The following is a 20,376-nucleotide window of genomic DNA, read 5'->3' as shown; positions in this document are numbered from 1 at the left end:
TAGCCCTAAGTATATCACTTTATTATTAAACTTTGGTTGACTTCCATCACTCCAATACACAAAATTCTTATTCTTCCTGTGTAATGACCTGATTCTGCCCAGTATTAGAAGACCATTCAGTTTAGTACATCTTCAGATAACATCAATATAGGCCCAGGTCTTGAACCAGACTCCTGACCCAAGTAATGAGCAGGATCAGTCCCATGACCTATGCCTGCAGAACACTGCTAGTAATCTCAGTTAAACTCAGGAATTGCCCTTCCACTTCTAAACTGATGTTGCTGTAGCCAGCTCCTTACCTATCTTGCAGTCTTTCTCACAGGTCACATCCTCTCCCCATTCTCATCACTTAAGATTCAACAAAGGGCATTACATGAAATACTCTGCTTAAATGTGGATAGATCAAGTTAACTGTATTACCTTTGTCTAAAATGCCAGTTAAACTTTGTAAAACAGATATTAAGTTATTCAGATGTAATCCACCTTTAATGAAACCTACCTTAAATGTAGCGACATATACTTAATATTTTCTCTTTCAATTTGTTTTTTGAAGTCTGTTCTTAGAGTTGCAGAATGTTGTGCTCAAGTAAATAGGCCTGTAGCTGCCCTAGTAATTTTCTGTTTTTTAGAAAATAGGTAATATGTTTGCTAATTGCCACTATAGGTATCTGTAGTGGTATTTGCTATTACCTATATAATAGATAATACTGATATATTGCATTGATAGTTTAATTGAAAACCAGTGGTTTGGGACTTACAGCAATGCACCAAACCTTTCAGTGCTCTAGTCCTGAGATTATGGGGAAACGCTGATTTCATTGCAGAATGCAGTTTAAATCTTGCTTGTGACACAGATATGGTATTGTCTGATACTTTACTATAATTTTTATTTGTCCCCAACTGCTTCATACAGAGAAGCTTGCTTATTGAAAACGCAACTGATTTTTTATTTAGTAGATGGATGTCACCCAAAATATATCAGTGCCCACCCTCCCCTGCATTTAGTATGTACTTCACTCCTCTTCTTCCTTCCTTCATCTCTTTTCATTAAGCCTTCTGTTTTAGCTTTCTTTGCTAGATCCAGCTCAGTGAGGTTTATGGCCATATGCCCTTTCTTCCTTCAATTTTTCTGTTTTTCTCTGCATAGGAGGTCTACAGCAGTGCAGAATTTTAATATCCTGTCGGGCCAGGACAACCTTATTTTTCTGATAATATCAGCTATGAAGAACTGAACAGTCAAAGGTTAATTGACAGAAACATAGTTCAGCTTATTAGAAGAAGAAAATTACTTCAGACTTTAAATATCCATGAAAATCTGAGCCAGAAGGAGATGTGCATGGAGCTGGTTAGTGAAGCCTGAATACACAAAAATTCAGGAACCCCAAGTATGAAAGACAAAAACAAAATATATTTGCCTTTTTCATTCAGTCAAAGATTAGTGAAAACATAACTATATAATTTTGTCATCAGTATAGACCTGTTTTTCGTTATAATCTTGGAGGTCATAAAATGAATAAATGCTCATTCACTGTCATTCGTCCTTCACAGTGGTGCAGTGTATCCCAAACAAATGCTGTAAAAAAATTCTGTTAGGTCTCTGATAGTATGCAAAACAAGGATTTTGCTGATATCTTTTCCTGTGAGGGCTGGATAGACCACATACACTTTCAAAAAAGGAAGTGCACAGTGAAGGACAAAGAACATTTTTGACTCTCTCTAGTACAGTACATACCCTTTAGCAGGCTTGTGGAGACAGACAACCCGAAACTATGGTAAGTACAGAGCTCTATTCACTTACTTTTTATTACATGGATGCACAAGATTTACTACTAAAACTGCAGTGGATGTGACTGTAAAACTTTAAACATATTTCTAATAGTTTTCAATTCAGTTCCTTGCAGCTGACTTCCTGCTTTTGAGGGCATGAAGAAACTTTTTAGTTTTTTTAGCTCCTTCATCATGTGAACTGGTTTTCATGTGCCTTACTGATTCTGGCATTCAAAATGAAGGAAGAGAAAACAGCTTCTTTCAAGGCTAAGTCAACAAATTAGTTTGTGTATCTAGAGGAATTCTGCAGCCAAGTGTCAATGTGACACCAAGCAAGAAATGGGAATGGGTCAAGCCTTTTAATTAGATTTCCAGAAAGCAATTGCACTATCTTATTTTGATTAAGAAGTACTTTGTAACTAAAAAAAAACAAAAAGGGGGGGGACACGACACACTCAAGATTTATGCATTTATCTGTAAATCTTCAGTAGAGTTGGGGGGATTACTAGTCTTTAGAATTTGTTTCCTTAAAAATGTGTTTTCTTTAGAATTCCAAACTCTATATATGCATCGGTTTTTATAAGTATTTTATTAATAAACCAAACCAATAATTTCAAGAGAAGTGATTTTACAGATAAATGTTGAGAAGTGTGAAATCTGAATAGCTTTTCAGGCCATCTTTGCTCTGGGAAATAGTTTAGAACTCCTAGAGTAGCTTGTATACTTTTATCATGGCACATATGCCCAAGTAAAGCAATCTGTCCCTGAAGCCAGTATTACTAAAGAGGTATTCTTTATTTGAAGCTGTCAATCTTGTTTCAAGAGAAAAAAGGTATCATCTTATGAAACTTAGAGAGGAACCCAAGCTATAGAATTCAGTACCTTCATGGGGAAAAAAGTGTAACTTTCCCTTTTGCAAGTAGCACTTGAAAAATGGCAATGTGAAATAGGATTGAATGCAGAATAGAGATCACATTTAACAATGCTTCACAAAGTTCGGAGGGTTTTGGTTGAGTTTGCCTCTGTTTTACGCAATGATCGAATTCTTCCTGAATCTGAAGCAATGGCCTCAAAGTGTTTACATAAGTAATATTTTTTTATATTTAAAATATAAAATAGGTATTTCTTATTCTATTTATTTATGTTGTAATGAATCCCACTGTACAGAATCAAGTACTAAAGGGCAAAATACTATGTTTGTTTATGCCAGTAATTCAATTCAAGTCACTTGACTTACTCTGGATTTACATACGGATAAATGGGATCTGAATAGTGCCAACAGTTCTACCAAACTAGCACCTCGCTGTGCCGTTGCCTGCTGAATTCTGGTTGCTGCAGATATTCTTTAACTTGAGCTACTCATTCAGGACCCCAAATATACATGGAGCCTTTGTATTTGCAAAACCCTACATTAAAATTTGCAAGGCAAACACACAGTTACTCTTCTGGCATGATTCAACTGTCTAGCTGCTTTCACGAAAGGGTTTGTTTAGAAAAAGTATGTAAATATACGAATAGGTTGAACATAGGACTTCTGCTCTTGCCAAATGCAGTTTGAAAATAAGCAACAATTAACAGTTTCACTTTTTTGTTTAAATATTTTCAAAGCTCCAGGTTGTTTTCTCTGAATCCAAATATGAATGACAATTCAATGAAAACCATGAATTCATGCGCTTACTATATTTCCTTGACAATGTTATATAGCACTATGGGGAGAAGAGTGCTTTCATCTTTGCATCACAGGCATCCCAGAAGCCTCACCAAGGAACCAAATCACATTCCTTGGTCTTTGCTTTGATGCTGCATGGGTGGAAATTAATATTATAGCAATATGAGAAGACAGGAAAAAAATTTAGGAGGAGAGCAAAACAAGTAACTGAAGAAGGTGGAGTGAGGAGTAATGTAGGAAAGTTCGTTTTCTGGCAGTTTTAGAGTAGACAGAGGGCAGAGCCATTGGAAAGACAAATTTATTCCTACAAAAAAAGCCAATGAACCTTTGAACATGAGAGTGGGCATAATCTGTCTGGGGCTGGCTCTGTTTTTAGCGTATACAGGAAGAAATGGAAGGAGCAGAGCTAGGTCTGCAGAATCCTGAGATCCAAATGAGAACCAAAACACAGAATTCACCATTTCATTTACAACCATCATAACAGACCTAAGTTTAAACCAAAACTTTTAGATATAACATCAGGTGAAAAAATACTAGAACTACAATAACAGCTGCTGGCAGGTGTAGCTTCATGAGACTGAAGCTGATGAACACAAAGGAAAAAGGTTGCATTTTCCTTTGACTTCAAGCCAAGACTAGCTGTGTTGATTTCTGACCTAGAGAAATAGCCCTTAACACGCCTGTCTTCTTGCAGTGATACTGGTAATTCTCATCTATACTATAAGAAGCAAAAGAACTTTTGAGACATGAAAATTCAGAGAAATCTTCTGATGCAGATATGGCCAACTAAGGAATTTGGTTGATCTATTTGGGTCTACCATTTGTTTTTTAAAAAGAAAAAAAAAAAAAAAAAAAGGAAAGAACTTAAAGAAAATCCAGAAAAGCAGAGAGGACTGTGGGATCTATTCAGTCATAACATCCAGATGGAGCTAGAACAGCAGTTAAAAAGTGAGGTGTGGCACATTTTCCAGGTATCTCAGTTTGGACAGCAGTCACGTTGCCTCATCAGTGTTACTAACTTTGCATTTAAATTGTGGCAGACTCCATCGTTCACCTTATATGACTATAGACAAAAAGTCTCCACAGAGGCAATTCCTAGAGAACAGCTATTTTACCATAACTTGCCCTGAAATAACTCATTCAGGGCTCAGTGCTGTAGTTCTGTAGCATTCATCTTGGAAAGGGTTTTGTCTTCTTCCAGGATAGTCAAAATACATTAATCCTTTGAGACCAAATTTTTGTCACACAAAAAACATGGCCATTTAGTGAAGCTGTCTACTTTAATGGATGGTCAGAAAAAGTTTCTTCCTATCCACAAGTGGTTACATTGTACATTATATAGCAATTCTGGGAGCTGACACTGAAACCCATACTTCTAACTGCTAGGAAAGGACTCACACCCCACTCCATCTGTTCTTTAAAGAAGGAAGCACCCCCTTGAGTTATTCTTTTGAAAGAGAGGGCCTAAGTATGCACAGCCAAAAGTGTAATAAGGCACTTATCCTTAGACAGGATTCAGGCATATAAAGTGACAGAAAGGAGTGAGAAATATATTAAGGGTTACCTCAGAGCTAGGGATGTTTGTTTCTTGATATGCTGGCTAGATTGTCTACTGTGATATTTTTGTGTACAATTTAACTATTAGCATTTTGAATGTTTCCCTTGTCAACCAAGTCTGTTAATCTAATCCTGAAAGATGCCTCCTTCAGCCCTACGCCCATCATTTATGCACCTAGGTCCACCATTTAAGAAGGATTTTCAAAGTTGATATTCATCTGCCACCTAACTGCATGCCTTAAGGAAATATCCACACTGCACAATGCAAACCTATTCAGAGGTACCCAAAGAGTTATACCGGACCAAAATCTCCATAAACTGGAGATATGACATTGACCAGGACTTGGGCCAACATCTTCATGAAACATGAGCAATGGAGAAATTCCTCTAAAGAGGAGAGGTTTCTACATCTCGCACAGTGTGGAAGAGCATATCAGCCTTCAGTCAGTTGAACTTGCTTTTTCTTATAAACTTTCCCAGTGCTAACTCACCTGCCAAAGTTAGGTGGCCCAACTGAGATGCTGGTTTTTAAGAATCTCTCTTTGGCTTTCCCCTTGTATTGTTGGGAAGGCCTAGACTGAAAAAAAATCCATTCCAAGACAGACAGCCAAGGGTTTGGATACCTCCATGAGGAGCAGCATAAAGCCTTGTGTGTTTAAGAATGCAGTGTCTAGTGCAGCCCATGTTCTGCAATGACCCTAATTAGATTTTAAAATTGTAGCATTCCATCAGTATGCCATTCCGCATTTAAGAGGGCTTCTGCCTCATTCTCTCAGGTTCACAAATGAGGTAGTCTTCTCCATCTCATCAGATTTAACAGGCCCAATTGGAAAGGAGTGCCACATCACCTTCACACCACTGGTTCAATGGTTCAGTGACCAAAGGAGACATGTTGGAAAGAGGTACCTCTGGTCATGTCATAAAAAAAACCTAAGCAGCGCTTGGAGCAGTTCATTGAAACTAGGTCTACCCACTTCTAAGTAAGTGCTGTAATTGCTAGGTTAGGGAGATGCTTTACCCTTCTCTGAACTGAAGAATCCTCACATCTTTCACACAAACCAAATCACCATCAAAACAGAGATGGAAAGTTCTGCCATCAACCATTAATCACCTTTGGTCTGGTGTTTAGGGAACTCTCAGAAAAGCTGTGGGTTTCATACACCTCGGGCTGTGTTTTCTGTAAACTACATACAAGTAAATGAAAACAAAGAGCAGCTGACCATTTTTAAAAAGAAAGGACTCCATTTCTCCAAGCACAAGGATGCCTCTAATTCTCCTCCAGCATGGGCAAAAACAGATATAAGGCGATCACAATACATTTTAAGGTAATTTGTTTCACCAGACAAAAAAAAAAAAAAAAAGTTCTTGTCTTTCAGTGCAATATTTTACAACCAACTTCTGTGTGTCAACAGAGTCCTACAGATCCTGCACAGGAACACATGATAGTTGATTATATGACAGGACCAGTCTCACAAGGAACCCTGTGTGAAGGGACCTGTACCTTCCTGCAGAGACCACTGAGGTCACTGGACTTCAGATAGCCACAGAAGACCAGCAGGTCTGGGTATCCTGAATAACTGGGAACACAGCAGATTTTGAAATTGATTTGTACAAAACACAACTCGCAGGGCTGAGAACAATAAAATGTTCAGGATACTATTGTCTTTGTGAGCCAAGCACAATTTTCTGTCTGTCAAGCCCAAGTGGAGAATGAAACGTAGAGAAACACTGAGAGAGAAAATTTTTTCCTGATCTTTAGGCTACTTTCAAAAATGTTACAAATTAACATCTGTGCCAATGAAATCCAAAAATGCTTTTCTGCTCACTGTATAAGACACCAGTGAAAATATTGTAATGGTAAAGCTAGTCAAGCAGTGGAACAGTAGTGGATTGTCTATAGTACTCAGTGACAGCTACGCTCTGTGCATACATAATGTCCAGTGATGCTTCTAGATGGCACAGAGGGACAGTCTGCACTCAGAATATCCCAGACTCTGGCGTGCTAGTTATCCTGCAGTGTCTTGCTGCCGATTTGAGAGCCACATGATATTATTGCAAGGTGTTAATGAGAGCCCCATGACATTATTAAAGAAAACTATTGGCAAGCCAGGACTTGCTACATACAGCCATGTCTGTGCTCAGCCCATTCACACTGAAATCAGGCAACACCTTGTCCTATTTAAGAGGAGTGGAATGAACTCCAACCTTCCCCACCCCTTTACATTGCAACTTGGACAAAAGACAGACTTGCAGAGACCCCTAAAATTCAGAACAGTACCTTTGCTGAACCTTCATACAACCTTCATCCCTTAGGGTTTTTCCTGTTCCTGAGGGGAGGAAAAAAAAAGGCTATGATAGGAAAATGTCTTAGGTATGTAAATTAGACAAAGATAAATCACATTCATAAACAAATGTAAATATGAAGCTGATACAGAACATACCATGTTTATTTATGTCACTCTAAGGTACAAAATTACCCCAGTTTTTCTCTTTGCTACCTGAACCATAACATGAAAAATGTTCGATTTTTACGTGTCAGTTTCTCCTACTCTAACAAAGATTAAGTTACACAAGTCAATGCAGGGCTCTCAGCTCCCTTTCTCCAGTGCTGCCAATCTATCTGCTTTTTTAAAAGCACCAAAGATGTTTGCAGGAATGGGGCGGGGGGGGGGGGGGAGGGAACAAAACCAAAAAGCCACCACTTTTTGCTTTCAAGAAAAAGCTTCCACACCTTGATTCAATCCATAAATATTGGAAAAAATTTTTTTAACCATTTTGGGAGGTTTACATTTTCACAGAATGAAATGGAGATCAGAGGATCTTGTGCAACTTGGATTTACGGCTATGGCTGGGTGTTCCTTTTACTTCTGCTGACACAGCTATAACAGCTTTTGTTCCCATTAGTCCCTTGTGTAACAAAGTTTTGGGGAAGTGTCACCACCTCTACAATACCATGACCCTTCTCTAAACCTCTGAGGGTATCTGCATTTTGATTCTGAAGATAAGTCATAGGGAGATTGGTTTTCTTGTTCTCCTTGAAGCAGAAAAATATTTGGAAATCATGTCCCCAGGCTCTCACTTCTCCTGTACAAAGCCTCTCAAAACAAAAATTTAGCCACAACCATTGATCTCCTCCACCTCTTAGTAATTTTTTTAACTGCTTTCCAAATCCTTTTGACAATCTTTTTTATCTCTTAAAGTGTTTACAGGCCTTGCAGCTTATCCCTCAATGGTTCTGTCTCTACAAGTGGTCCCACCTTATCCTTTTTTGGACCTCATTCTTTAATTCATTCATTATTCCACCACTAGGTTTCCATTGATCTGAATGTTTTCCTTAAATGACATGAGTTTTCCATCAGATATCTTTTTCTCCGCCTGTAAGAGCAGTTGCTCGGGCTCAAATTTATGCACTAGCCCACAAGAATGAATAGTCAATATATGGACCTCCCTCAGCCAACCACTGGTGCTTTTCTGCTTCCTGCTGCTCTTCTCCCCACCACAGTCAGTAGCTGTCCTATCCTCCACAATAAAAGTATCCCATGCAATTGATGATGTACCCAATGGCCCATCCTTTAATGGATGCCCACCAGACTGGTCTTACCTTTCACTCTAGCCAGTGCTCAGGAACAAATTTGGCAGCATGATCCTGCACAACAACAAACTGGAAAATTTGATTTTCCCTGTACATTTTAGCCCTTGGAGCAGAAAGGCTGGTACCTGCTGCCCCATTATCTGTCATGGCCTGTAGTCTCTGCAAGGAGACAGCAAAGCCGAAAGAGACTCTACTGAATCTCCCCTTCTCATTCACACACACCCTGTAAACAGCAGATTCAAGTGCCTGCAAATAATAGACTTGGTAAGCAACTAAAGCTGCATCATTAAAGTTAAGAAAGCAGCCATAACTTGTCTGCCTTGGAGGCAAGGCAGCAGGTAAGCACCAAGCAGACATAACAGCAACAACCCAATTTGTTGTGCTCACAATAGGTGATTAGGGAACTAAGATACATGACAGACAAGAAGCTGAGAGAACTGGGCCTGTTCAGCCTGGAGATAAGAAGGTAAAGCAGAGACATTATTGCTGTCTTCAAATACCTAATGGGAGGGTGTCATCTCATAGATGCACAGGGATAGAATGAGAGGCAATGGAAACAAGAGGCATTGGAAACGAGGTGCAAAAAAGGAAAATCCCAATTAGTTTCTTTTTCTTTTTTTTTTTTTTTTTGAACAGTGAGGGAAGTCAAATACTGGGACAGCCTAGAGGGGCTGCAGATTCTCCATCCTTGCGTGTAGTCAAAACCCAATTGAAGAATGCTCTGAGCAATCTGGGGATGTTGGCCTTGCTCTGAGCAGACAGTTGGACAAGACGACTTCCAGAGGTCCCTCCCTACTTAAATTATGCTGTGAGGCTATGATTTGTAACAGGAGTGGCTCCTCCATTAGAGGTCACTATTGTGCTAGTACCCGGGAATGACACCACAGGAAACAACTGCACACAACAATTGCACAGAGAAGTGCTGCATGAATTAGCGTTACCTTCTGCTCAGTAGCTGAAAGGTGAGATCCATCTGGCTGCAGGGCAGGTGTATGATGGAAGAGGGGACACGTGGCCCAATTACCTCTCATTTCCCAGACGGCACTTTCCAAGTATGGGATAAACAGGGGAAAAGTGAGGTTAGCAGAAGAGAGGCGAGTCTCAGAAAAGGAGAGGAGAGTAAGGCAGGAAGGAAGTATTCTTGTTGAAAGAAAAAACGCCAAGTGTACCAGCAAGGCTTCAGAATACAGGGTTTGTGTACACTCTCAGCCTAAGTTGACTTTACCAAAAGGACTGTCAGCAGATGGAAAACTGATCCTGGTTTTCTGCTGTGATTGTCAGAGGCACAGATGAATGCATTCTTACTTAACCTAACTTTTTGTTTCTTTTGTTTATGGGTTTACATCACAGGTTAACCAGTCACTTTAGGCAGCAGGCTTTGTGACCAACCTTCTATCACCCACTAAGGATAAGGGATCAGAATTTATTGATAGTCAAAACGAACTTTTTTAAAACCCCAAAGGATCGGGCCATAGAAAGGATGTTAGGCATTACACAAATCCTAGGCAGAAGGGCTTAGGAAAATTTTTGTTGAAACATTCGTTTTAAAGATGTTTTGATTAAACTGGGGTTTCATTTTTAAACTTTATTGTCTTTGATTAAACTCCCATGGGAACATTTCTGAAGTTATTTTGTGTTTTGAAATGTTTATGCTGTCAGAGCATGCTCTTTGGTGTTGTTATTTAGGCCACATCATTGTCTTTGTTACTGATGTTAGGAATTGTACTAAACTAAGAAATCATATAAAGGGCTGCATTTATTTTTAATTAAACTTTAATGTTCTGGATAGAACATTTTTCCAGATGCCTGATTTCATGTCTGACAATCCTTGAAAATGTGCTGCTCACACAAGAAAATTCACACTAAAGAATATGAGATTGCTTACATGAAAGCAATTCTGCGGTTTTACCAGTTCTGCAATGGGTCAGATGGTCCAGAAAGAAAAGTGTGAAAAAGAACGAGAGGCTCACATGGGAGACCTTGCAGTATGGCACTGGCTGGAAGATGGGAACAAGAAGGATTCTGTCTATGTGTAGCACAGAAATTACGCTATGTTTGTATTTCGCTTGTTCCTCTCTAACCAACCAAGCTGTCCTGCAGCTGTGTTCAAAGGGTGTATTCCTACTTTACTTCTCCACGGCAACAGTAGTTTAAGGACTCCTCATTCAAGCACTCCTCTCATGCAGTTACTCTAATCCTCTGTTTCTTTGTATTGCTTGTACAAATGCTGTGTCCTGTAACCTCAACCAGTGAAATGATCTGGATTGAAAAGCACATCTCCTCCCATGCCCCAGTCCCTTTCCTTTTCTCTCATTTTTTTTCCTTTCCTTGAATATTTTTAATCTGTATTTTTTCAGTGACCTGTGATATAGAACAGTCTTCATCTTCTATAGCAAACCTGAGGGGAAGTGGGTGAGGCACCTTCACAAACTGCATTGAAAAATAGCAGAGGTTATTACACAGGCTTCTAGCCTTTGGGGGAAACAGTTTAAAGGCATAATTGTTAGGTGTCCCATGCCCCGCATCAACACTGAGAACATATTACTTCCTCAGAAGGTACAACCAGTTGAGACGACTGAACACCATGACAGCATAGGCTCATTTTTTTATTGTGAATTTTCCACCGATGTGGTTAAACTGTTGACTTACAGGAGGAGTTGCAGAAACGGTACATAGGATGTGTGGCAAATGGATGAATGATGATTTATAAATAAGCAGAATGGGTCTGCAGCAAGAAAGAATGCATGCCAGGCCTACACAGGGGATTCCTAAACTCTGTTTTCAGTGCCAGTAGCTGGACACAAAATGTGTTCTTGTCTTCCTTCCCCCACTCTTCTATCATACATCTTCCCTTCCACAACCCAGACCCTTAATCTACATCCTCATCCTCCTACCTGATACTGTCATGGTTTAACCCCAGCCAGCAACTAAGCAGCACACAGCCGCTCGCTCACTCCCCCCCGGTGGGATGGGGGAGAGAATCGGAAGAGTAAAAGTGAGAAAACTCATGGGTTGAGATAAAGACAGTTTAATGGGTAAAGCAAAAGCCGCGCGCGCAAGCAAAGCAAAGCAAGGAATTCATTCACGACTTCCCATCGGCAGGCAGGTGTTCAGCCATCCTCAGGAAAGCAGGGCTCCATCACACATAACGGCTACTTGGGAAGACAAACGCCATCACGCCGAACATCCCCCCCTTCCTTCTTCTTCCCCCAGCTTATATACTGAGCATGACATCATATGGAATGGAATAGCCCTTTGGCCAGTCTGGGTCAGCTGTCCTAGCTATGCTCCCTCCCAGCTTCTTGTGCACCTGGCAGAACACAAGAAGCTGAAAAGTCCTTGACTAGTGTAAACTCTGCTCAGCAAGAACCAAAACATCAGTGCGTTATCAACACTTTTCTCATCCTAAATCCAAAACACAGCACTCTACTAGCTACTAAGAAGAAAACTAACTCTATCCCAGCTGAAACCAGGACAATACTACACACAAACTGGGACCCCAATCTGTTCCCTACCTCCTTACAACACAGCTCTGGCTCTACAAAAAAGAATCACAGAATCATAGAATGCTTTGGGATGGAAGGGACCTTTAAAGGCCATCTAGTCCAACCCCCCTGCAACTGGCAGGGACATCTACAACTAGATCAGGTTGCTCAGAGCCCCATCCAGCCTGTCCTTGAATGTTTCCAAGGATGGGGCATCTCCCACCTCTCTGAGCAACCCATTCCAGTGTTTCACTACCCTCATTGTAAAAAACTTCTTCCTTAAGAACCCTAACTGCATCCTGTCAGAGAGTCCTGTTTCACTCTGCTTTGGCCTTGATCCTGCACTTTCAGCCAGCACTCAGAGTCTCTGCGCTGACTGAACTCATGGAACAGATGGGGGAACAGAGAGCTGGTAGTCCAGCGGCAGAGTCCAGCAAGTTATAGCTCATCAACTGATGGGTAGTAACTGCCTGTGTGAAGGCTCTCCTCAGCCATGTGTTAAGCACACTAATTACTTGCACTTTGCACTGGAGGCACTTTATCTTGCAGTTCAGGTGGGGAGGAGGTAGTGTTTCAACAGAATCAACTGCAAGCAAAACTGAGAGTCACTGCTATCACAGACTCATAGAATAGCCTAGGTTGGAAGGGACCTTGAAAGATCATCTGGTCCAACCCTTAGTGCTACATCTCATTTTGAAATAGTTCACAAACTGCTAATAGTACACATCACTTTTCAGCAGCTGCTCTGTATGGGTTCGCACTACTTATGAACTCTGAGAGCAGACTATCTATAGAGTGATCAGGAAATGCTACTGAAGGACAAAATCTGTGAAAGTGCTTAGCACCTTTCCCTTTCTGGCCTTTGCAAATCAGCTGGATCTACTAGAATCAGCAATATTTTTCGAGAAATTTCTCAACACAAAAGACAAGAAACTGAAAAAACTTCATAAGAGATAGATAAAAATATCTGATGCTGGATTAACTATACTTGAAATTGTGAAGCCTTGCTAAAATTAGTTCCTGTTGTGCGCATTTCTCATCTGTTGAGAAGTTTGCCATTAAAAGACGAAGGATGTGATAGAGATTTTTGTAAATACTTCCCAGTGCAAAGTACTACATCAGTTAAAAAAATGAGACATTACAGAATGATATCGGAGATCAGTGTTACATGGTGTCTCACTCAGGTGAACATGGCATTTGGTGAGCTCTACAGTGTAGCTCCTTGTTGGACACTTCTTGTGTTATTCCTGGCACAAAAGCAGAAGAAAACAAGTTCCACCCTGGAAAGAAGAGAGTTTTCCTTTCTTATCCAGCTTTTCAGTGAGTCAACAGGACTTGCATAAGAAAGTAACCATCTATTTTTTGAAACCTGTTAATGATACACAGACAAAAATACACTCTCTTTAGCTATGTGACTGCCTAGGAAAACTGACTTGACAAAATAAGCCAGGAAGGTTTCACTGCAACATAGATACAATTTCTAGTATATGAATCAGGTTAAACTGCAAAGCACTTTTTTTTTATTTTTAACTGGGCCTTTCCCTCTTCATGTTTTAGAATATAAAAATACTTGTAATACAGCCTATATGGTAACTAAAAAGTTAACATCTGAGACCATGAGAAGATACTCTAAAATTATTAGCTGCAGTTATACTAAATAATACTAATTAGCACAGAAGCACCATGAAAGATTCACAGCAACTGAGAATTTAACTTGACCCTCCATTTTCTCTGTTTCGGGTGTTTTCACATTTGGCCCCATTTGTGACAGCTACTTTCTTGAGACCACATAAAGTACAGAAAGATCTCAATTGCATTTCATTAAAACACATTTTTGTCTTGACTTTATCAGGGATTGCTCGACTTATCAAAATTGACCATGAAAATCTGTTATGGAACTTTTTTTTTTTAAGCAAAAAACTTTTTAAAGCAAAAGCAGCCTGACCACCTCTGGTATGATTTGGGCAATAGCTACCAAATGTAGGTCTAATCTTCCACTTTTTAAAAGGAAAAGACTGAAGAGCTGTTGGTAAGACATCATATGATATCAACAAAGTCTAAATTGCTCTCACCTGAAACCTTTTCTTCAGAGGTTTAAGGAGGAGATTTTGAAGGGTAAAGGCCCTTTGCTACCCACTTCCCAGAGAAAGCTCATGATAACTGAGCTAGGCGATACCTAAAGAGGCACAGGCATCAGCTGCAAGCCCCCATAAGCTAGTGCAGAATGGCAAACAGTGAGAGCAGGACCTTGCCTGGAGCTGGGATGCTTTTTAGGAAACATGGGTTTCTGTTTTGCTTCTCTGCACTAAAAGCAGATGAGACTTGAAGAGCTGGCAGGGGTTTAACATATGAGAGGGCAAGAAAGGAGGGTGTCTGGTTTGAGTGCGAAAGCATGGGGTGTCCAGAGAGATCACTCTCTCCCTCCCACAGGGTTTGCACAACTCCTGGTGAGGTAGTTGCATGTTCTTGCACATTTGTTTGCCTCCCAGGCAGAGGCAGGGAAGGATGTGTTGAGGAGAAAGGGAAGTCAGGGGTGTTTTACTGAAGCTGTCTGTTCCTCTTGCTTTTCCACTTCCTCTTCCCTATGGTATCAGCAGCTGGGGGGGATGCCAAGGGGGAAGCTGGGCCAGTGGATAATCCCCTGACCAACCATTTACACAAGGGTGTACAGAGAGGAAACTGAAGTGACTTCTTCCTTGAGAAAGTTGTTTCCTCTTTGTCTTTCCACCCAACCTTCCCTTCCCCCAGTGCAGGCTCCCTCTCTTCTCCTCTCCCTGGGTGCCAGGATGCTTCTGACAGCAGCTGCTAAGATGGCCACCCCCACGCTCTCGAGCTTGTGCTGGTTTCAGCCAGACCTGGGTCTCTCCATGACAGGCTGAGCCACAGCAGGGAGTCACAGAGGAAGGCAGGGCTGCATGAGCTGATGGCGAGGGAAGGCAGAGCACAGACAAGGCCACTGCTGAGGGGCAGGGGGGAGAGGGGCTGAGGGACCACAATGTCATGAGGGCAGGCAAAAGGCTGCCCACCCTCCCCAGCTGCCAGAGCTCCTTTCCCCACACAAACTGCTCGTGCCCAGCTCCTGTTAGCCCTGCCACGCTCCTCCATCCTCCTTCTCACCCCAGTCTTTACTAATTTCCCCTCATACACAGCTTCTAGCAACTTGCTTGCTTGCCTGCCTTACCAAGATGGCCACCAGGTCCTCTCCACATCCCCCTTGCCTCAGGCCAGGAGTTGATTGCTGCAAACTCAGCCATCACAGCTACATGCACATCACCTGCAATTTAGTTCATTAAATCATCTAATCAAGCTACCACTGGTGATCAGATGTGGTCCTCAATGAGGCACAAGCTTTGGGAAGCTCTGTGAGTCCTCCCAGCCTGTGCTTCATAGGGCTGTATCTGTATGCATTAGGACTCTTGACCATGATGGTGAACTCTGTGTTTTCAGGAGGGTTTTCTGGTGCCTGTGGAGGGTTTAGTGAAGGCTTGGTGTTCCCATTTGGTCTGGACTGTTTTTTGCAGCTGCACTGCTTTCAATTCCCCCTGAACTCCTCCTGCTGAACCCAGGCAGACAGAACACAGGAGCACTGAAATCAGCAAAAACCGCACCGCTTGCAGGGCAAAAAAGCCTAATTCAAAAGCTGCTTAATCTAAGCCCCCTGTGTGAGTGAGCTTTGCTGCAAAAGGGGCAGGGAACAGCCTGTGATATGGCAGGGGGCACTGAGAGACAGCCCAGCTGCAGAGCATAGAGCGAGGAGTGCAGGGCAGTGTAGATGAGTACTTTGGTGGAACATGACAGTCAATACCTGAATGCAAGCTTTGTATTCAAAGAAGAATAGCTTAAGATTTGAGCCAACAGAGCTTTCCTAAGGTCAAGTCACAAAAAAAAAGAAAGACTTTTGGCTTTATGCATTAAGATTATTTTGTACAGCAGGTGCCTTGCATCAGCTTTAGATGTCCACGGGAAGGACTGTGCTCTGGAAGGAGTGATTTATTACAGTGCATACACCCAAGCAGAAACCCAGGAGCTTAACATGCACCTGATTGGGATGATCTGGAGTACACTGGGCTTTCCTTCATGACAGAAATACATCCTTCACAAAGCATAGTTGGGGTAAGGAAACTCTGCCAGCGTCATTTGACTTCTTTCTTGAATTTGCCAATTCTACCTTTCTCTAGTATAGAAAAATATAAATAGTGGAAACAGATTTCTGCATTCCTTGTTCACACAAATATAGTAATAATAGTCAATTATTATAAAATTATAGGAATTGAATTATGACAATTTAGAATAACCATAGCATTGACTTGAGGAGCTTTCAGGGAATCCTGCATGTCAGCTATCCACAAACAGTATCTGGAAAGCCCAGTTGTTCCCATAAGCATGACAGTGCACGTAGACGTGAAAGAATGCTGTTAATTTGTTCATGACCACATCAAACTTCTGTCAGAAATACTAAAACCACCTTCAAATGGCAACCCAATGGAAATGCAACAGCGCATTTTTCAGGAAGTCTAGCCCTGTCTGCAGACACAAAGATAACGTAGACTGATGCTACAAGAAACGTTTGTTCTCATAGCATGCTGTAGAAATTGCAGGCAGAAGCTCCTGCCAAGTGTTCAGGATTATCAATTTTTTACTGAAAATCAGGTACTTTCCAAAGTGGTGCTGTAACAGGATCACCGCCATGGCAGGGTGGCACTTTTACCCAGAACTCCTGACTCTGGGGAGTGGCACAGCATTGCTAAGCAGGACTGCTAACTCTTTGCCTTGCTCTCTGACAAGGTTCACATACTTGAAATGTTATCCCCCAGGAGCAGCAGGAAACCAGGTAGACTGTAACTCTCTCAGTACAAGTATGTACAAAGAGATTATCAATGGAGAAGTATGTAATTTCTGCTGCTGCTGCTCCTAGTCTGCCACTAGGAGGCAAAAGCCCCATGAGAGTGAGGAGGAGGCAGGAAGAGAAGTTGCAGAGAAAAAACTGTGCTAACATTGACTTTCTCTTGCTGAGCACTTCACATATCTGCATGTGCTGTATATTACAGATATACAGAGCAACGCTATTCTGACTGAGGAAGGAGATACTCAGACTTGCTTTAATGATATTAATGCACCTGTCCAAAGGTGCTCTCCCATGTACTTTTTTTTCCCTATATATACATGGTTTGAAGATTGCCTGCCCCAGCCAATCATTTCTGTCTTTTTCTTCTCCCTCCCTCAGTCACCACTAATTCTGTTATGCTGTCTCACCTGTTTTGGGATCATGTAACAGACTAAGGTCAGTGAAATGAAACAAGTTAATAACAACGTGGAAAGAAAAAAAAGATATTTTTATTTTGTATCATGTCACTTCAGTTTATACCACCTCCAACAATGGTACTGACACAACTGTGGAGGTAACAAGATCCTGACTCTGATATTCTTTGTGACCACTGAACTGGAAAGCCAGAGGTGGTCAGATAGGAGTGCTTGACCTTTCAAACCATTTCAGAGCACAGGACATCAGTAGATGAAAGATAGATACCTTAAAAAGATGGACTAGCACTTAGAGCAGAGAAATTCAGTGAGGCTTTTTTCCTCTCCTTCTTTTTTTCCTCTCTTTTTGACAAATTTAATTCCTAAGCAGCCACTTTTCCCAAAGGCACATGGAAACAGAAAGTTGAATAAACACTCTGATAAAAAATATTTAAGGCTGCAGTCATAAAAGTTGCACATGGGAACAGTAACACACTATTGCTATGCTGGGATTTAGATGCTGGATTTGGTCTACACGGAGTCTGGAATGGCATGCTTGTACATGAGAAGGCATTATCATTATTCATATTCTTGTCTTCCTTGAATATAACCTCGTGATTTTGTTGCTGCTGCTGTTGTTTTTGTGAAGAATAAAAAAGGCAAAATATCTATAAGGTGCTTTCAGGCTTGCAGGTCCTGTTCATTAAAATATTAATTCCTTCAGATTCTTTCTTCACCTAAAAATAGCGAATTCCCCCAAATCACTCACAAACATCCTTCACAGAAATAAGTGGAAAAAGCAGAGAGGATCTAGGAAGCTGTTGCACCTGCAAGTGCAAAATAAAGCATATGGTAGACATCGCAGATGGGCAACTTTCACAGCAATTTCACAGCATAAACAGTTATTTTCATTGTGTTTGTTGCAATTTATATTCTCAGCAGCATTCTATCAGTTAGGGATATATTTATTTCTGTGTATTGGATGAAAGAGAAGACGACATGAACTGTCTAGCATTCAGAGTTGCAAAGATGAGCTCGTTCTTTGATCATTGCACAATTTGTCTAGCACTGATACTGCGTGCAAACCCTTGCAGCAGTGTTTACCCATGCAAAATGACTATATTGCTACAGTTACCACCTTAAAATAGTTGTGAAGACCGCCAGATAGAATAACAGTCACAAAGTCTAATCTGCCTTAATATTAATAAATGCTTCATCATCAGTGATAATTGTTTATTTTCACAAATAAATATTTTATAAATAAAATACAGTGTTTAGCAGAATATCATAAAGAACGGCATTTCTCCCACTAAGAAAAAAACATTGTGTTATGTAAAAAAAAAATAGTTATCACTGGCAAATATAGAGCATGTGCCAGTGTTTTTAACTCAGATAAGCTCCATCCAGCACTCCAATAAGCTTCTGAACTAGCTAAGATAGAAGTTATTGTAAAATTAAGATGGAAATACCAAGCGCTTGCAATGCTTTATTTTGACACCCAAAAATATTTCGAAAAATACAAGGAAGTTGTGCAGAAGGAGAAGTGACAGACAATGAGGAAGAGACAAAGAACCTTTTATGAAGCTCAAAGACAGACAATTTTTATTCTGCAATCTTATCGCCGTGCAGAGCTCCACCAACTTCACTGAGCTGTATTTACTAGAGGGTTCCACCTTCATGGTTCAGGTTCACTTTGAGCACAAACACAGGTTTGGAATGTCTTGTGAGGCTTATTTTCTCAATAGTAGTTATCCTATCCTATATCATCCTTCAAAGTCTTTGATTTGTGTGATGAACTCACAGGCAGAAGGGCAGAAGAAATGTGTGACCATAGTTTTAAAAATATATATATATATCGGCATAGCAAAAGCTTTAAAAAAATGGGCAGCAGAATCTCTTGAGATCCTACTAGCAAAGGTGGGAGCAAGCAAACATATTAGCTGCCACCTGATGAGTGGGAATGTATGCAGTGATTCTCAATGGTAGCAGGGGATTAGATTTGGTTACCCATGAGGTCCCTCCACTCTTGTCTTTACGATTGTAATTACCACACACATTTCATTAGCCGTTATTCTGTAAAGACTCAAGCTTGTATGCACCAAAATATCTTCACAGGACTCTGCAACATGGGGTAAATGCAATAGTTTAAATATCACATGGTGAATACTGCTGATGGCAGCAGCCAAACAGTCTGAACACATTTTAGTTCCCTTTTCCCCCACCACTTCTTGCCTAATATCCTGAGGAGAGCAGTTTTCTCTACTGACTGTGATAATGAAACCCACACACAGCATTCTTATGCAAACTCTTGCTGAGAAGCAGAACTCCTCTTAGCAAACAGACCAGGCTGTTAAGGTGATACACCCATGGATTGTCTCACTGAGGGAGCCAGTTTTTCTGCCTGTAGCAAAATATTGGAGAGCTTTGGGGAATCCAGGTAAATTGTTGTGCATGTTTGTCTTAGAAATAAGTGTGCAAAGTTCCAGGAGAAATAGAATCAGTACAAGATATTACATATGACCTCATATAACTGGAAATTTTAATTGTAGATTTTACTTACAATTAGTTGTGAAGCTGAGAAGATGCCAAGGTGACAAAATGGACCTTTCTCAAAGTTTTGTGTTTCGTTCCCTGAAATTTTACTAAAACCAATCCTAATTTAAGTGACCTTTGCATTTTGAATAATATCAGAAACAGTATCACTTAAAGGCAATTATTTTCCAGTAATTCCCTTTTCGCTATTTGTGGCTGGTTGGTTTGTGGGTGGGGTATTTTATACCATGGTAATACATGGGTGGGGTATTTTATACTACAGTAATATACCATACTCTGGATTGAGATATCAGTCTTTTCTTTGTAGTGGGTCATGGAAAAAAAATTTTTTTCCAGTGGTGAGTCAGACTGGTACTCAGTGTCTTAAAACTGCACAAAATTTCCTTTAAAATCATATGGGATCTTGAAATTCTAGAAATAAGGGTAGGAACTTTTCAGTGGCAGGAACTCAAGTTTTTCTTCCTTGAGACTTGGAGATGTTACATTAGCTTTAGTGGAATAACCAGAGTTAAATC

At 40.7% G+C, this 20,376-nt stretch overlaps 1 protein-coding gene across 4 annotated transcripts in view; it reads left to right on the top strand.

The window, feature by feature from the left end:
• The first annotated feature begins 1,680 nt into the window (after window positions 1-1,680).
• FYB1 (FYN binding protein 1) overlaps window positions 1,681-20,376 on the top strand; it is a 68,037-nt gene continuing 49,341 nt past the window's right edge. For 3 of the 4 annotated variants that reach the window (XM_087759846.1, XM_087759843.1, XM_087759845.1), the window contains exon 1: window positions 1,681-1,772. In XM_087759846.1, coding sequence (XP_087615972.1) covers window positions 1,770-1,772 — 3 coding nt within the window. In that variant the 5' untranslated portion in view covers window positions 1,681-1,769. Of the gene's footprint in view, window positions 1,773-19,590; window positions 19,746-20,376 lie in introns of those variants that run through there. The other variant, XM_087759844.1, reaches the window with a different exon arrangement.

This window comes from Nipponia nippon, unplaced genomic scaffold (assembly GCF_047370975.1).
Source record: "Nipponia nippon isolate SJK-2023a ecotype South Korea unplaced genomic scaffold, ASM4737097v1 scaffold_20, whole genome shotgun sequence".
NCBI lineage: Eukaryota > Metazoa > Chordata > Aves > Pelecaniformes > Threskiornithidae > Nipponia > Nipponia nippon.
The sequence above is the reverse complement of the archived record's forward strand: the minus strand, read 5'-3'. Positions and strand labels throughout refer to the sequence as shown.